The sequence below is a fragment of the Miscanthus floridulus genome, chromosome 2, assembly GCF_019320115.1.
Source record: "Miscanthus floridulus cultivar M001 chromosome 2, ASM1932011v1, whole genome shotgun sequence".
NCBI classification, from domain to species: domain Eukaryota; kingdom Viridiplantae; phylum Streptophyta; class Magnoliopsida; order Poales; family Poaceae; genus Miscanthus; species Miscanthus floridulus.
The window spans coordinates 11,988,049-12,005,798 of record NC_089581.1 but is presented as its reverse complement, the minus strand read 5'-3'; the positions used below and the strand labels follow the sequence as shown (position 1 = coordinate 12,005,798).

The 17,750-nt window shown below is 44.4% G+C and overlaps 4 protein-coding genes and 1 pseudogene across 4 annotated transcripts; 2 read left to right on the top strand and 3 right to left on the bottom strand.

Annotated features, from left to right (window-relative positions):
- Positions 1-420: 420 nt before the first annotated feature.
- On the top strand, positions 421-2,203 carry LOC136537941 (dolichol-phosphate mannose synthase subunit 3-like). The gene is made up of 4 exons (XM_066529916.1): positions 421-589; positions 1,192-1,312; positions 1,409-1,516; positions 1,732-2,203. The coding sequence occupies exons 2-4, from the start codon at positions 1,211-1,213 to the stop codon at positions 1,789-1,791; spliced, it is 270 nt and encodes an 89-aa protein (XP_066386013.1). The 5' UTR covers positions 421-589; positions 1,192-1,210; the 3' UTR covers positions 1,792-2,203.
- An 844-nt stretch (positions 2,204-3,047) lies between these two features.
- On the bottom strand, positions 3,048-5,409 carry LOC136536101 (protein transport protein SEC23 G-like; annotated as a pseudogene).
- On the bottom strand, positions 4,502-10,698 carry LOC136537939 (pentatricopeptide repeat-containing protein At2g22070-like). Its single transcript, XM_066529914.1, has 2 exons — positions 8,198-10,698; positions 4,502-4,695 (listed from the first exon to the last, which is right to left on the bottom strand). The coding sequence occupies exon 1, from the start codon at positions 10,355-10,357 to the stop codon at positions 8,315-8,317; it is 2,043 nt and encodes a 680-aa protein (XP_066386011.1). The 5' UTR covers positions 10,358-10,698; the 3' UTR covers positions 4,502-4,695; positions 8,198-8,314.
- On the bottom strand, positions 10,424-10,755 carry LOC136537940 (pentatricopeptide repeat-containing protein At2g22070-like). The gene has a single exon (XM_066529915.1). It carries the CDS (start codon positions 10,727-10,729, stop codon positions 10,424-10,426), a length of 306 nt encoding a protein of 101 aa, XP_066386012.1. The 5' UTR covers positions 10,730-10,755.
- Positions 10,756-10,933: 178 nt separating this feature from the next.
- LOC136537938 (protein AE7-like 1) lies at positions 10,934-15,789 on the top strand. Its single transcript, XM_066529913.1, has 5 exons — positions 10,934-11,136; positions 11,243-11,348; positions 13,888-13,987; positions 14,816-14,861; positions 15,382-15,789. Exons 1-5 carry the CDS (start codon positions 11,034-11,036, stop codon positions 15,489-15,491), a joined length of 465 nt encoding a protein of 154 aa, XP_066386010.1. The 5' UTR covers positions 10,934-11,033; the 3' UTR covers positions 15,492-15,789.
- Positions 15,790-17,750: the final 1,961 nt, after the last annotated feature.

Here is a 17,750-nt window from a genome sequence, read left to right as displayed (position 1 = left end):
TGATCACGCGGGGTTTTAGAGGCGGATCGACAAGATAGACGACTTTACTGGGCATGTCAGAGCCCTTCAGCACGAAGAAAGAAAAAAACGACTGCGGGGACATTCGGCTGGTGCAAAATTCCACCGGAATTTACTGTAGCCGGCTGAAAACACTGTTTACACTCTCGTAAATTCCTCTAGATTTGTTCAGATTCCTCCCGACGAACAGGATCTTCGGATCTTCCCTCGTTTAGAAATTATTACTCTGATTGACATCGCTTTTCTTTCATCTTTCAAAATAAAAATAAGCTAAAATCTGAATGATTTTTTTGACTTCAGCTCGTCTCATTAAACTCAGTTTAAAGTTAGATCTCTACGGCTCAGTTTAAAATTAGGTCTCTACAGTATATCAACTCCCCCTCCCCCCCCCAAAAAAAAAAAACTCCCCTCCAGGGCTCCATTCCTCCGGTACGCCGCCATCGCATCCGTCGTCCTTCACCACGGTGGCACGGTCCCCGTGCTGTCTCTCTCTACGCCTTTGTCCGCCGCCGCCCTACGGCAGGTGCCGAGGCCTTGGTCAGTCTCTTCGCCGGCGCCGAGCACCCACCAGGTATTCCCACCCCTTATCTTCCCTGCCTGCTGTGCGAAACTGGGCTCCCAAACTCTAACTTAAAAGCTATTTGGCTATTTGATCCTGCACTGTTCATCTCTGAAATTCGCTATTTATCATTGATTTTGACAAAGCACGGATCCAGAGTCGAGTTTATGGTAAACGGTCACTCTATTCGATCCCATAAAGTTGGCTTAGAATTGGCAACACAAAACCACATCTTCTGTTGATGCTGCTAGGTGACCTAGATCTGCTCACGAAATTATGAAGGCTCCCACAATAATCCACATGCTTAGCTGAACAAAAGGTGCATAGGATCACCACTCATCTATTGTACCTATTCCTTAGGCTGCTGGATCACAAATGTAATGCTCTAGGTGCCAGTATTTACGGTTCCCTTCCAGAAGTGTATCCTTCTCAAAGGTCTATGCATTTTGCCCAGCTTAAATCAATCTACAGTGCCGTGTGCAACTAGATCCATCAGCAGCAGATGAACATGGCCCAAAATTAAGTTGTGTAACGGCTTGTATGTTAGGAAAAGTAATTGTGTCAGCTATGTTTTGTTTGTCATCCTCATCCTTGTTATTTTTTCTTTATGACAGGAAATCACATCATTCCCAAATGAAGCACATATTCAAGATTGCTGCAATACTGGTAGCAATCTCAGCTATCTGGATCGCTCTCCTTGAAACCTCAACTGTTCCTCGAAGTTATACTTGGCTGGTCAGTGTCACTGATTTTTTATAGTAGATATCTTAAAAAAAAAACAGTGCAAGGCGGTTAGTAGTTTGTTTATGAATTTGGTTGTTCCTGTTTCAGCTTCCCATCTACTTGGTAGTGGCTCTTGGATGCTACGGCCTTTTTATGGTTGGATTTGGACTTATGTTCTTCCCAACTTGTCCTCAAGAAGCTGTACTACTGCAACAGGTTAGCTATTTTAGTCCTAGGTACTAAATTTCTTTTCTTAATCTATCCATGACGAAACTGAGGAACCTTGGAAACTTCTTGAGCTGTCTTTGCAGTACATTCCATGGTTCTTCATACAGACCATGACAAAGAAATCCATGCCAAACTTTTTTTTTTTGGCTGTATGACCATACCTCGGTTTATTCTTACTTGTCTGAGATTGACGTATTATGCAGGATATTGTGGAGGCAAAGGAGTTCTTAGCAAAGAAGGGTGTTGATGTGGGCTCTGAGTGAGATCAGTTTTAAGTGGTTGACAGTCATGACCGTCTTGAAGGATCACCATTCTGTTCCTTGGAATTGGTTACTTTTTTGGATACTGTAGATAGGAAACATATCATTTCACTATGTTCAGGTATTACTAACACAGTTTTAGTGAGTTGGCATGTTACAGTTATGCTTTTGTCAACGATGGGGCTCACGTTGAGTTGCTGGTGTTTTTTAAGTTTTAAGAAGTGAACTGTTCTAGGAATATTTGGTTTCTATCTCGATTTCCCGTCAGTAGGTGAATTTGGTGTCTTTCTTGTCAGTAATGGGAGTAATCGTCCCTTTACCAATTCCGCTGTTCAGTACATCATCTTATGCTTTATGACGTTGCTTGTACTCGCAATCCCTTTGAGGATTCAGTGTTTGAAATTTGTGCAGAACTTCTAAAGTTTCTTCTGTTCGATATGGCATGTCACAAATTACAATTAACAGATATTCTGATCTGTTTAATGCCATAATTGCTAACAACGAGCTCATTGAGATCATGTCAGGTGGTAAATATACTTGCTTAAATAATCAAAGGTTTCCTACCCTTGAAAAGCTAGGTAGAATCCTGATGACTAAGAGCTGGTAAGATTTATATCCTACAGTGATGTGCTATAAAATGCCAAGGGAAATTCTGACCACAATCCCCTGATTTTAATTACTACAACCAAGCAGCCCCTAAACATCTGTACTTCTTTTTCGAGCTTGCCTAAACATGCTGACTTTTCTGGATATCACACAGCCAGAACTGGAAGGAATGCGCAACAACTAATGAGTCTACAAAACAGCAACTACACCCCCCCCCCCCCCCCCCCCCCCCCCCCCCCATAGAACAGAACAATGGCGCCATTGGATATCACACAGCCAGAACTGGAAGGAATGCGCAACCACCATTTCTGGAGAAAATCCAGCATTCCCAGCGGATAATACCACATGCTATACAAAACTATAAAGTGTAATTGTCTTACACCAAACTGGAGCTTGAGCAATGTACAACTCAGGGAGATCTCACTCCTCCAGGCAGTAGAGCTCCCAGTATTTGCAAGTGAGCAAAAAATTGCATATAAATAATCCACATGAACACGTTAATCCTGCACAATCAATTACTGCAAGTGTTCAATAAAACTTGCAAGTAAACTTCATCTGTGAATATGAAGTCTGGTCCCTCTCAAAGCCATATCTTCAGGATCTCATATGGACCAAAGTGGAATAGCACAGACATGGTCAGGCTCCATGACTTTCTAGCTCTGAACAGCCAACTCCTGCAAATGTTCAATAAACACTTGTAAACTAACATCGTCGGTGAAAATGACTTCAGTTCCCTCTGAAAGCTGTGTTTTCTGTCACATGGATTCAACCGAGCGAGCAGGAACCTGGCCTGGCTACCATGCTGGTCACACTTTATGAGTTTTGGCACAGGGAAACGGTCTACCAGTAGTGCTTCTGCATCTACTTCTGGTTCTTCAAGGAGCTTCCGCAAATTTTCGTGGTTTGGGTCCTTATGCCAAGCTTCCTCCATTGAGCAATTTTTGAGCCATAATGAATCACGATATAGAAGTATGAATCAAATAGTAAAATGACATCAGGAGAGATGGAGCTGACATCTAACAGCACAGGAATAGGTGGGGCCATCGAATCAGTACTGGAATAGAGTAGGCTGGTTCATGATTAGAGACCCCACAACTCCCTCCCTATTCAGCATCAACCTGAAGAAAGCAGTTTCGTCGGGAGAGCTGTTGAAAACATCAATGAACTGTGATCTCCGCAAGTAGTACATGAACTGCGGACACAAGGAGAAGTTTGTAGATGGATCTTCTTGAACATAGTTTCCAAACTTAGCAGTAAAGCGGATAAGCATCTTGTCAAGCCGTCGTATAACATCTCTAACATGGTATGTCTCTGCCCTGTAAACAGCAAGCCTGGCCATAACAGCTGCAGCAGCTTCCTGATCAAACCCTGCAGCAATTTCAGGAGATCGAGGAGCAGCCCACCTTCTTGTTCTTGCAATGGTCGTTACCCTTAGGCGATAACTACCATCACCATGTCGGTACCTTGTCATGAACTGAATAAAGAAGACAGTCGGGGGCTCAGCTTTATGACTGCAATCAACTCGGAAAAAGAAAGCAATGCTGGTCTTGCTGCTCAGTGAACTAGTTTTCCAATAATTTGTCCCACCTTCACCAATTTCCTTATCACTAACTGAGCTATTTTTCCTGCGGAGGGAAATGCAAGGACCAAGGGCACCACAAATCTTCACTTCCTTTGATGTAACTATTTCAATTGTCGCATTAAAGTTCATATTAAGGTAATTGGTGCCTTCACGCTTAAACATATGCCTAAAACAGCTTTTTGAACTGCTCAGACTCAAATGACTCTGTATGCACCATTAAACCACCTGACACTTCAATTGGATTCCTCAGCTCTGCAGCCCCAACTTGATCAAGAGAGCAGGCGAATAGATCAAGAACTAATGCATGGTCTGTCAACCTCTTTGCAACTTTCTTGTAGAAATCACGTGCTTTGTCAATCAGCGGTGCGTTGCTATTGAATATGTCACGATGAGAACGAATTGCTTTACCAAGATCAGTTTCCACCACACACCCTGGACCAACTGTTGCAGGGCCAGATGTAAAGACCATAATCCGACCACCTGTACTGGGTGAGCAGCAACCCTCTAGAAGAGCAATAGCAGTGAAAATCACTGCACAGTTTCTCTTAAAGGGCGATGCCCACGTGGACACGCAGACATGGAGCCCAGGTCCTCTATTGCAGTCTATGTGATGTTAAATTCACATTCAGAAACAGGCAGCAAAAATCGCTGCGCTTCAGTGGACCTTGGCATAGCCAACTTCTTGTGCGGTGTCGGTGGACTCCTAGAAGTTCTTGTATCTGAAATACACAGTAACCACAATTATTTCTAAAATAGAAGCAATTGCAAAAGCGTATTACTAAACTTGAAGAAATTCAAAACATGGCATATCACCAAGCTTGATGAAATTCAAAACATGAGTGAACCAAAGTTTTATATGGCAAGTTTGGACAACAGGAACATAGCAACAGGGACTCTAAACCAAACCCGAAGTTCTAGACAAAGGGAAAAATTCTCCAGCTATGCAGTTTTCAAGTTTCCACATTTTCTCTAGCACTATATATGGACATGAGCATTTGCGAGAGTGCTATCCTACAGTGCAGAGATATTCAAGTTATAAATCCGACAACAACTACCACCTTAGAAAAAAAAGTACATTGCAGGGATAGTGTCCAGGTCACGAAGAATTTTACAAACCAAGCTATTTCAAGGTGCTATGTACAATGTACATTTCACTATTTCAGTAGATGTAACAGCACTCAACGTAAGCAACACTATCAGAAGACAAAAGTTATGTAACATAAGATCAAAGATGGCATTGTCCCTGCATTTATTGGTTGGAAACAGAGTACTTGCTGTATTTGAACAGTTGCCACTGGTAGTGGGGTAGTGGCAAATGTGAGACGGGTGAATGTGAGAGTGATTAGATGGATCATGATCATAGTGGCAGAAAGTTAATACATGCCCCAGAACTAGCATTACAACAAGCTACTTACATTCAAATTCCAAACCATCATTACAGGTTTCAGAGATTAGCCAGAAGAGTTTTAAAATGTGATGAGTAGTAGCAGGCTGGCTGTGGCAGGAACAGATTATGCATACGGAAGATATTTGGACAAAACCATGTTATGCTAAATCTGTTTCGGACAAGATCCAAAAGAAATTGAAGCTCTTTAAGCAGTTTTCTAAGGGTGGGGTTTTAATCCGCAGGTTGAAATTAGGAAACAAAAAGAAAAACTTACTCTGATATTATGGCCTTGGAACTTATAGAGGAAGAAGGTGTGGGAAAATTGAGAACTATAATGGCTAAAGAGATCCCATGCAACATGGCTTCTCAAAGGGGACAATAACACAGAATAGTTTCATAGATTTGCAAATGGTAGAAAAAGGACTAATACAATTTTCAACCTTCATGATACTGAAAACATCGGGGTTATAGTAACCTGTTGCAGTATGCTACTAATTATTACAGGGACTTGTTTGGTCCAGCACCTAGAAATATTTTTCCTAATGATCCTAATCTGTGGAGTGTGGAGTGGTTCTAAGAATTAATTAAAATGACAATGATATCTTTTGCAAACCTCTTTCTGAAAATGAGATCAAAGGTGTTCTGCCTGACAGCATTCCTATTGAGTTTTGTCAGGCCTGCTGGAACATCATTAAGGTGGTCATTGCCAATTTATTTCAAGACTTCCATAATGTTTTATTAGATGTAATGTAAGCAGAATCATCACACTCTTTTCTAAAGTGGTTGATGCTGATAGAATTAAAAAAACTCAGTCCCATCTGTTTACTCAATTGCATTTATAAATGGGTTACCAAAGTTCTAACTCTTATGTTAGAACCTTTTACTGAAAAGTTTATTCAAAAAGCTCAATCTGCCTTCATGAGGGTAGAAATATTATGAACGGAGTTATGGCCTTCCAAGAAATCCTCCATGAAACAAAAAGGCAAAAATAATGTGGTGTGGTTCTTGAACTCAACTTCAACAAGGCATATGACAAAGTCAATTGGGAATTTTTTGTTCACTTGTCTTAGAACAAGAGAATTTAGTGAAAAATGGTGCAACTGGACTGGATTAGTAAAGCTGTCAAAGGGTGGTACTGTAAGTGGTGAAGCTTAATAGCTGTCTAGAATGGTTGAACACGCTTTGAGTAACGTTTTAATTACTGGGCTGACCCTTATTCCCGAAGGTATTGCTATTTTGCAATATGCCAATGACACTATTGTATGTCTTAAAGATGACATGAAAAATTGCTAGAAACATGAAATTGTTGCTATATGGGTATGAGATGATACCTGGGCTTAAAATCAATTTCACCAAGAGCGAAGTTAACTTGATTAATGGTGATGAAGATAAATGCACCTTCTACGGAGCTGTTTAGTTGTCAAATTGGTAGCTTCCCAATCAAGTATTTGGAAGTCCTAGGGAGTCCCTGTTAGTCCTAGCAAACTCCATGTTGCAGACTGGTTGCCTCTTGAATGGAAAAACAGTAAGAATCGATTATTTGGAGGGCTGGTGCTATGTCTATTGCTGGGAGAACCACACTTATCAACTCTAGTCTGTCTAATACCTTCATTTATCATAAATCCATTTACTTGCTTGTTATCAACAATCTTTACAAACAAGAATAACTTTTTTTTTGGCAAGGTGGAAGTAAAAAAAAGGAAATATCATCTTGTGAAATGGAAAATCATTTCTAAAAGCAAGAAAATTGGAGGTCTGGGTATTAAGGACATTAAAAAAATGAATATTAGTCTCTTGTGCAGGTGGTGGTGGAAGCTGGAACACGAGGTTGGTATGTGGCAAGGTATTGTTAATGCCAAGTATCTGAGAAATGATAATGTGAAACTTGTGAAACATAAACATGATGACTCTCCTTTATGGTCTGACTTACTCTAGGTCAAACACATTTATTTAAAAGGCAGACAGACTGAAATGAAACTTGTGCGAAACACCTATTCTGGCTTGAAAACAAGCCTTTGTTCATGTTGGCTCCTGTACACTTTGAGCTTTGCTGTGAGAAGAATACTACTACGAGTTGCAAAGTGAAATCACTTTTAGGAGTTGACTCCCTATTGTTCTGTATCAGTCATGGATTGCTCTGAAATATAAAGCTGAGTATGGAAATTGATAGCGTGAAATGGAAATGGAATAATAAAGAGATCTTTTCTGTTATATGATCAACTGACGAGTGATGATGAAGGGCTTTCCTATAAACACATGTAGAAAGCTAAGATTCCATACAAGATTAAAATCTTCTTGTGGTTACTGGAAAGGAAATCTGTCTTAACAAAAGACAATATGCTGAAGTGCAAGTGGACAGGTAAAGTGGTGTGGAGCATCATAGGAACCAGTCTGGGTGCATGTGATAGACCGATCAATCTTGATAAATATTGGAATCTTGATAAATATTGGCTTTGAATCAAACATTGGCTTCATGGTAACAGAACTATTCACTCTTTTGGCTTAGAGCTGTTTGCTGGGCAATCTAGAAAGTTCGAAACAATGCTTGCTTTTAGGGGGGGGGGGGGGGGAATTGAAATCATCTTTTATGCTTGTGCGTTTATGCACTATTGGTCAGGGCTCTACGCCTCTACAGTTGGGAGATGCAAGAGAAAATGATGGAGTGCGTCAAGGACGCTTGAAGGGCACTCCCTGCACCTTCATGAGCAATATTTACATTTTACGATATCATTGTTACACTGCATTTACAAAAATAATGAATGAATGAACCAGGGCACACATGTAATCCATGTTCTACTATGCACATATGTTTTTTGAGAATTAAAGGATCTCACAGATTGTAATGCTGCCACGTGCCATTTGTATTTGAACTTGTTGCTGCTGATCTTCACTCGGCCTTCAGTTAATAAACCTTTTTATTTAAAGAAGAAAAGGATCCCAGACCAGGTTTCCTACCAATAATCTTTACATGAGCAGTACCCATCTCTGAAATGATGAAATCTCGTTGCATCTCGCACTATGATCTCCCGATCCACGATTTTGGAGATGAACTTGATCGCTGTGTGGCAGTCATTGCACACCCGCAGGTTCTTCATGATCCGCAGTGTTGTCTTTTCTGGCGTGTTGATGAGACCGAACGCAATGGCAAGCTTCTCGCTGCGGCGGCTCAGCAACTCTTCCTTCAGCTCGTCATCAACATCGTGCAGAACAGAGTTCAGGTCGGGAACAAATCCTGCCTTCTTGATCTCCTCCCACATTTCAGAGGCCTTCTTGTAGATTGCATCCCTCTGTGGATGCAGGACGTCGTCTGCTCCAAAGACGTGAACCTTGCTTTGTACATGAGTCCAGCTGAAACCGGTCTCCTTCACTGCTTTGTCCTTCCTCAGCCTCCAGATCCTTGCTGTGTCATTCCACCTCCCACAGGCAGAATAGACGTTGGCAAGGGCAGAGTAGGCGCCACTGTTGTCAGGATCAATTGACAGCAACTTCTCTGCTGCGAGTTCTGCTAAATCTGCATTCTTACGCACTCTGCAAGCTGCAAGGAGTGAACCCCAGACTACTGTATCTGGCACAACAGGCATCCGTTGGATGAATTCGTGAGCTTCTGTGAGCAGGCCGGCACGGGCAAGCAGGTCAACCATGCGCGCATAATGGCTCATTTCTAGTACAATGCCATGCTCATTCTGCATCTGCTCGTAGTACCTCTTCCCTTTGTCTATAAAACCAGCATGCATGCAAGCTGAAAACACACCGATGTATGTTACACGGTCTAGTTTCACACCAACACGAAGCATTTCTTCAAAAAGGACAACAGCTTGTTCTCCTAAACCATGCTGTGCGAGAGCCACAATCATTGATGTCCATGTAACCGTTTCCTTGCGCCAGCAAATCTGATCAAACACCCTTCTGGCCAGTGGCACACTGCCAGACCTTGCATACACTGTGATAATGGCATTGCTGACAGAAACAGATTGCTCCTGCAATGATCTGATAGCCCTGCAGTGGATCTGCTTTCCATAATCAAGATATGCCAAGCTTGCACAGGCACTGAGAACAGCAGCAAGAGTATGGCTGTTGGGTTCTGGGCCACTTTTGATCATTGACCTGAAGAGCTCCATGGCTTCATCATTTTGACCATTCTGCTGATAGCCAACAATCATAGCAGTCCAGACAATGACATCTCGATTGTTCATAACGTCGAAGATTTCCCTTGCCTGCTTTGTGTCCCCGAGCTTGACATAGCCTTCCAGGAGAGCCGTGAAGGAGATAACATTCAGATTAGCAACCACTGCCTGGTCCATGATCCTCCTTGCAGTCTCAACACTTCCAGATTTTGCATACGTTGAGATCAGAGCATTCATAATCTGACTGCTGCATGGCATTCCAGTTCTCAAGATATAAGAGTGCATCTGCTTTCCCATCTTCAGCATGCGAAGGTTAGCACAAGCTGATAGGACACTGGTTACCGTAAATGCATCTGGCTCCATGGAAGAAGCAGTCAGCATTCGTGAGAAGAACTTCAATGCCATGTCATCAAGCCCATTCTGGTTATACCCTGCTATGATGGCGTTCCAAGAGACAATGCTTCGTTCTTCCATTTTCTCGAACATGGACACAGCAAGGTCCATCCTCCCCTGGTGGGTGTACAGCGACACCATGGCATTCCAGCTTGACTCGCTCCGGACCTTCATCCTCTCAAACACAGCCCTCGCTGTCTCAGCATCCCCACACTTGCCATACATGTAGAGCACCGAGTTAGCCACGGGCACCCAGCTGCTCAGCCCCAGCTTGACGACGAAGGAGTGGACCTTTCTCCCAACTCCGTGGGCCTCCGTCGCAGCGCACGATGAAAGCACGTTCGTGAGCGTGAACTGCGATGGCGCAAGTCCTTCACCGACCATGTCCAGGAACGTATTCACAGCGTCCCAGAATCGGCCGGCACGATTGAGCCCGACGACCATGACGGTCCAGGACACCGCGTCCCGCTCGGGCATTTCGGCGAACACGACGCGGGCGTCAGCGAGGCGGCCGGACTTGGTGTATATTGACAGCAGCGAGTTCTACGTGAACGCGTTCCGCCGCGCGTACGGTATGTCGTCGAACAGGCGCCGCGCCTCGTGGAAGCACCCACGACTCACGCCCGCGCTGGCGTAGTAGGAGAGGAGGTTGTTGCAGAGGTAGGCGCTGACGAGGAGGCCCGCCTTGACGGCGTGCGCGTGGATGGCCCGGCCTGCGGACGGGTTGAACGCGGTCTGGCAGAGCTGCAGGAGCCGCGCGTAGTGGTCAGTGGCCGGGGCCGTGGCGGCCGCGGGCGCTGCCATGGCTGCCGGCCGCGCCGCCGCGGCCCCGGCTTGCCATGGCGGCATTTCGCATGGCCTGGGAAGAGCTTCGTTGTGATCCGGTGGCTTAAAGTCCATGGGCCTCCAAAATCTAGACGGGTTGACTCATTTGGAAAAGCGTTATGGGCCGCAACATGGACTTTAAGCCCACTCAGGAAAAGTGCAGCAATGATTGAGACCCGACTGAGAAGTGTTTTTCCTCGCCGAGTCGTCGACTCGTCGTCTTCTCTTGTCTTCTCTCGTCTCTCCTCTTCCATTCCATTCCGCAGCTCTGCTCTCCCAAATCAATTCACTACCGCCGCGGCGCCGGATCCAAGAGGAGGAGAGGAAGATGACTGTGGGCATGATCAACGCAAACCCGGTGGTGCACGAGCGGCCGGAGCGCGCCGCGCACCCCCACGCCGCCGACGCGCTCGACCCGCTCGATGTCTTTGGTAGAGTACTTCAGTCCTCTCCTCGCGAGTCCATCTCCCTCGGTTCCTTCTCTTCCGCTTTTGCTTAGCTGATGGATAGGTACGCTTTCGTGGTGAGGTGCGTCAGATATTGTGCGGGACATCAAGGACCCGGAGCACCCGTACTCCCTGGAGCAGCTCAGCGTGCTGTCGCAGGAGTCCGTCTCCGTTGACGAGAAGCTCGGACGCATCCAGTACGTATGCTGTATACTGTCTTCATATCCTCCATGTCACTCTTTCCCTTGTACTGTCCTAAACAATTTGTTGTTGGGGAATGAGCTCTGGTGTGACTAGGGTATGGCATCACATAGGGATTGTATCCTGTGTGGCGATTAGGGGTTGAGCATAAGGAGGTTATGTCTTATTCGTGATATACTTTATTTAGATTTCTCTGGATTTTCAGAATCCTTGTGGGTTTCTGGTTGGACTGTGGAACACGTGCACAATCTTAGCTTGCTGGATCTGGAATTGCTTCTTGACTAGAGAAATAAGACTAGGCACCTAGATGTATGTTTTCTTCACGCTCCTTGAGATTGGAGTGTGAATGTACTACCAGTTGAGCCTAATTTTTTACTATTGAACCCTTTTTTCGAAGAAAATTTACATTTGCCCCCCTGCGAGACTTAAACTCATCTTTGGACCCTGGAGTCGGCGCCATGAGTCCTGGCGCCGAGGTAACACGTCTCGGCGCCACAGATCTTGACGCCGAGGTGCCTGGCCGTGCATAGCAGGGAATCCTAGGTGGCGTTGACGTGGCCGGTACCTCGGCGCCGTAGATCTCGGCGCCGAGCATGCATTCAAAGCGTCACACATGGGCGAGCCTTTACTTTCTGCTGTCACCATCACACGCCCCGGTGGCCGGGCGTTCATCTGTTATCTATGCTGTGGTGCGCCTACCTCTCGGTCCGTGCGCCCGGACTGACTTTAGCCGGAAGCGAGGTGCGGTGGTGTGCATGCACCATGCCATGCAGCAGTTCGACCGGATGAACAGCACCAAAAAATCAAAGGCAGTGCCTAGGGCTCTGGAATGCGGGATGCATGCAATGGACAGCAAGGTGGCATGGCAGTCGTCGTCGTCAGAGCCTACGCCTGATGGAGCCTCACTGACTACTGATTGACAGGGAGGGAGAGAGACAGGCAGATCAGACAGCCGGAGTTGGTGGCCGGACACCGGACATGGACAGACAGACGCGCGCGACGCGGCAATTCTTTTGACCTAGCTTGCAGCTAAGCTAGCTGCTAGCTGTTGGGGGTTCAACTTCAACTCAACTGCCCTCCTGTACGCTTGCTCACGATGACGGTGGCGCTGAGGGCCTAGACCACAGCCTCTAGGAGTAGTCTTTTCAGTGGTCATGTAACATGTGTTCTTGCGCCTCCTTGTGCTGCAACTAAAAAAATGTGCCATACATGCATGCAAGCTGGTACCTGTACTAGTACTTCCTCCCTCCCTAAATAACTATTACTTTAGATTTTTATGTTGTAAGTTTAACTAAATTTATAGAAAATATGTATAATATTTATGTCTTTAAATAAATTTATTATGAAAATAAATTCAATGATCTATCTAGTGATTTTAATTTTGTAGCATAAGTATTAATATATATATATATATATATATATATATATATATATATATATATATATATAGTCAGTTGTTTCTTATGAAGCGAAAACGACAATTATTTAGGGACGGCGGGAATATTACTTTTGTACTAAAAAGAAATATATGTTTATGAGATTGAATATGTTTACTATAAAAATATAATGTGATTCATCTAATGATGTTTATTAGATATAATAAACCATTTACTAGAAATTTAATCAAACATATTCTTTGTGTACGGAAATCTATAGTTGTATTACGAAGGCTAACCAATCAATTACTAAACTGTGTGGTTGCTCCTGACTCCTTGTGCAGTGAAGTCCACACGGCACGGCCCCTTAAATTTTTGTCCTGTCCATTCCAACGTCAGTTCGTGTGCCCATGCGCAGTGTGCAGTGCTTGGGAACGACGCTGCCTCGCGCCGTGGTGCCACTACTGCCACCGCTTTGGTCAGGTCAGGGTCAGGGCAGTGAAAGCCCACCCAACGCTTTGAATGCACGATCGGCGCCGGAATACATAGCGCCGAGCTCGGCGCCAAGATCTGCGGCGCCGAGCTCGGCGCCATGTATTCTGGCGCCGAGGTACCGGCCACGTCAACGCCACCTAGGATTTCCTACTATGCACGGCTAGGCACCTCGGCGCCAAGATCTGTGGTGCCAAGACGTTTTACCTCGGCGCCAGGACTCATGGCGCCGACTCCCAGGGTCCAAAGATGAGTTTAAGTCTCCCAGAGGGCCAAATGTAAATTTTCTTCAAAAAAAGGGTCAAATTGTAAAAAATTAGGCCTGTCGAGCAGGTTATGTGGGGATTGCCTATGCCTGCTAGTGGTTATGTGAGAAGGTATGTAGTCCTGAGCTGTTTTGCCTGTTTATTTTAGCATTTTTGCACTTCCAGGGGTATATGCATGCTTTTGCCAGTTTCGCTGACCATGCTGTCAGCTGATCATATTCATTCATGGGATGCACACTCTCGGTGAGGTTGCATTTGCTTATTTGGGAGCATCATGTGTTAAACCCTAAAAAAGACAAGAAAAATCCTGAACTGACTCTGACTGTAGAAACACGGAGAACCACGTCTAGACATCTAGCTTCGCTTTTCTGTGGCTCCTTAAATGTTGCAATTTCCTGCAGGATAACCTTCACCCCAACTGTGCAGCACTGCAGTATGGCCACAGTCATTGGTCTGTGCCTCCGACTTAAGTTGATGCAGAACTACCCTCCACATTTCAAGGTGCTTTTATGTTATGTATTTCTGGAATTCTTGTTATGGCGACCATTTGAGATGCATTATATTCAGGGTACATTCTATGCTAATTTAGATTTATGGTTGGCTTCTGTCCTTATGGAAGTACTCGGTGGGACTGGTAGGATTTGAGCTGATTGTTAATGTCATTCATCAATAATTTTAAATGTATGCATATCTATAAAATTCCATGAACTTGGTGTGGAACAGACCCAAAGAACCAAGAAAAGACTGATTTATAACATTCACAGAATGTTTTTATAAACCTACCTACCATCAGGGCCCTAAATCTGTCCTTTTTTTTAGCTTCAAAGTTTGGACAATTGCGTAGTTAAAAGAAAGACTATTTATTTTGTTCTGATATAGGATGGCGATTCGCAATATTGGTATAATACAATATCGACACCTTACATTGGTTTTGCATATCCCATGGAAGTCTATTGGCTAATCAGCCTTCAGTAAAGTGTATATATAATAAGTCATTTCTATGGTTACTTTTCTCAAATACATTGTCAATATACGAAGGTAGCTATGCTGCAACTGAGCTGCAAGTTGCTCTTTGTATTTTATTAACGTTCTCTGTTGACCTCCTATATTTTATTGGATAAAATAGGTGCAGCCTTATCTTAAGAGCATTGATTATTAAAGAATATAGCAGACCCCACTTTGCAACTTTTCATGATACTGGTTTACTGGAATGCGTTATACCACCACTAATTCAGCATAGTACCCCATTTGCACGATTATATTCCTAATTTATTGTTAATTCAGTCATCAAGCATATATGCAATCCTTTACCTTTTCACTAATTGTCAGGTTGACATCAAAGTTGCTCCAGGATCTCTTGCTAATGAAGAATCAGGTGTGTACACTGACAAGTTTCTAAGGCTAATATCTAAGAAGTAATGTTATGTGGCCCAGTCACTATTCGCAAGCCCACATAATTACTGTCATATAATATTGTTTTCTTTTCCATAAATCTGCTTGTGATGTATCAAAATATGATAGCTCCACTTTGTTCCTATTCTTGGAAGCCAAACTAAGCATTATTTTGTAGACATATTTCAAAGAATGTCAATGGCACCTTTAAGAGATGATATGTTGCAGCCTACCAACAGATATGTCATTCGATCCAGACTAACTTATAACTTGTAGACTCTATTTTGAATAATGTACCAGATTGATTTGAGTAAAATTATAGCATGTCCGTGCATATTTTTCTTTTTGTCTACACAAGAATATATTGCTGACTATTTTCAAAGCATGTTACATTCTATACTGCCTTGAGACTTTTCCATCAGCGGAAGATCAACATCATAGAATACAATTGCAACTATGGCATTTTAAATTTGTCATGTGATAGTTGGTTGATGAAATGACAGTAAACAAGCAACTGAACGACAAGGAGAGAGTTGCAGCGGCCTTGGAGAACCCCAACCTACGCCAGTTGGTTGATGAATGCTTATGCTTCAATGATCCATACTCACGTTAACTTGCTCCATGCTGCTTCACTAGTCAGAACCTGCCTGCTGTGCTGTACAGTTGTAACCATGCATGCTGTAGTTTGCCCAATATGTTGACACTGTTGTTATACCTGGCAACATATAATTAACTGCCCAAGACATCCTTTTTTGCCTTTTAAAATGTATGAATCCCAGAATATATGAACCAGAGTTGCCTGCTTATGTGACAGTAGCATCCAAAAGCAAGTGCTATTTATTGTAAAATAGATCTTTGTTGATCATCTATACCGGAAGTCAATTCTGATCTTGTTATGTTCGGTCCCGGAAGTGAGCCTGTTATACCGTATTTGCTTTTGGTCAGCTGCTCTATCTTTCGCCACCATCTTCTGACTGTAAACTCACAAGAAGAACAACCGTGTGGTGCTCTCTGCAGCCTCCAAAGTCCATAGTCGGTAAGAGATTTGTGTTATGATGTTTGTGAGTATTTTCCTATATGCTCTTGCTCCTGAGTCAAAGCATTACCAAAACCCACCCATCTGGAACTTGCTACGTGGAAAATTCGCATAAAACACTCGTGCTAATTACAGCAAATAATTGAACGGCGCTCCTAACGCCTGGATTCAGGGGCGCGTTCGGACGCCCCTCCGGCCCCGTCCGAGTGTCCCGCTCCATGCGCCCCTCCGGCCCCGTCCGAGTGTCCCGCTCCACGCACGAAACCACGCCCGCCGCCCCCGAAGCAGTAGACTCGTTTCAATCCCCGACCAAAACAACAGAGCACCTAGCGCTCGCCGCCCCACGGAACAGTAGACTCGTTCCGTCTCGTAGGCGTTGCCAGCCACGCCTACGCTAGGCGCGTCGCATCCTCACCGCGCTCCCATCAGAAGTATTACTTGTTTGCAACATCAAACAAAAAGTAATACGAGATACAACATCAGAACAAGTCTACTACAACATTATAACAAAGCGACTGCAACAACAGAATAAAACTATTGCAATACGAGATGCAACATAAAAAAAAACTAATACAACAAAGAAATATTACTTGTTGTAACACCATAACAAGGCTACTGCAACAAAAAAACAGAACAAAAGCGCAAATGCAAGAAATCAACATCAGGAAAAAAAACTAATGCAACAAAGAAAAATTATTTGTTGCAACAGCAAGACAAAGCTACTACAACAACAGAGAAACAAAGCGCAATGCGAGATGCAAAATTAGAAAAAAGACTAATGCAACAAAAAATAATACTTGTTGCAACAGCAAAACAACGCTACTGCAACAACAGAAACAAAGCGCAATACGAGATGCAACATCAGAAAAAAAGACTAATGCAACAACAAAAAATACTTATTGCAACAGCAAAATAACACTACTACAACAGAGCTCGCCGGAACCCTAGCCACCGCGGCATCCCTTAGATCTAGATCCAGAGGAGGAGGAGGAGGTGGAGAAGAAGGGCTCAGATCTAGAGAAGGACCCACTTACCTCGTGTGAAGCCAAAAGTCGCCGCCGTCACCTTCCTCTCCGGTGGCATGGAGGTCGCGGAGGGAGGGAGGGAGGGGCGGCTCGCCGGAAGCTGCCGCCATTGCCCTCCTCTCCGGTGGCACCTCTAGTGTTACGAGCTTGTTTAGCACCGCGATTAGACCTAAGAGGAGTTACCGCAACGATTTTTTCGGATTTTAAAATTTAAAATATTGGAACTTATGTTAAAAATGCCAGTGTGGCAAACTATATTGAGCAAAGTAATTACATGGTGCTTAAATATTTTGTCTCTGTAGGTTAGTACGGTGCATGAACTTTTGCGTAAAATAATTATTGGTGGAGGTTAATCGGGTTGCCTTGCCGGCCACGTTGAGCCAGTCCACGTTGTCCCTGTGTTAATGAAGTTGGCCGAACCCCCGACACGTCTGTTGTCTGCGCCGCTGTCTTTCTCTGTCTCAATGCTAGTTCGGTCGCTTCATCCCTGCAGCACCATCCCATCCTCTGCTCGTCCTTGCCTTGCCTCTCTCTGCTGCTACCGTGTACTGCCTTGCTTGTCTGCTGCTCGCATCGTCCCGTCGCGCTGCAACGTTGCCGGAGCACACCGCGCGGTCCCTGCACAGTGGAAGTTGGCCGATCCTCGTGTTGTTGTCCCCTTCCTTTTCTATTTCTGTTGTCGACCCTAGCTCCTGTCCGTCAGTTGCCCCTTGTTTCCCTCGCCTTCCTCTGCTTGCCCAGCGCCGGCTCATCCCCTCTCTCGCGCGTGAGCGTGCGCCTGGGCCCGCGTTGCCCCACGTCGCTTCTCTTC

Bases quoted from the DNA above. Each gene is read 5' to 3' on its own strand.
- LOC136537941 (XM_066529916.1), top strand. From the start codon at position 1,211: ATGAAGCACATATTCAAGATTGCTGCAATACTGGTAGCAATCTCAGCT. The intron at 1,313-1,408 runs GTCAGTGTCACT...TTCCTGTTTCAG, and splicing joins CTCGAAGTTATACTTGGCTG to CTTCCCATCTACTTGGTAGT. The intron at 1,517-1,731 runs GTTAGCTATTTT...CGTATTATGCAG, and splicing joins AAGCTGTACTACTGCAACAG to GATATTGTGGAGGCAAAGGA.
- LOC136537939 (XM_066529914.1), bottom strand. From the start codon at position 10,357: ATGCCCGAGCGGGACGCGGTGTCCTGGACCGTCATGGTCGTCGGGCTC.
- LOC136537940 (XM_066529915.1), bottom strand. From the start codon at position 10,729: ATGCCGCCATGGCAAGCCGGGGCCGCGGCGGCGCGGCCGGCAGCCATG.
- LOC136537938 (XM_066529913.1), top strand. From the start codon at position 11,034: ATGACTGTGGGCATGATCAACGCAAACCCGGTGGTGCACGAGCGGCCG. The intron at 13,988-14,815 runs GTGCTTTTATGT...ACTAATTGTCAG, and splicing joins ACTACCCTCCACATTTCAAG to GTTGACATCAAAGTTGCTCC. The intron at 14,862-15,381 runs GTGTGTACACTG...ATGAAATGACAG, and splicing joins TCTTGCTAATGAAGAATCAG to TAAACAAGCAACTGAACGAC.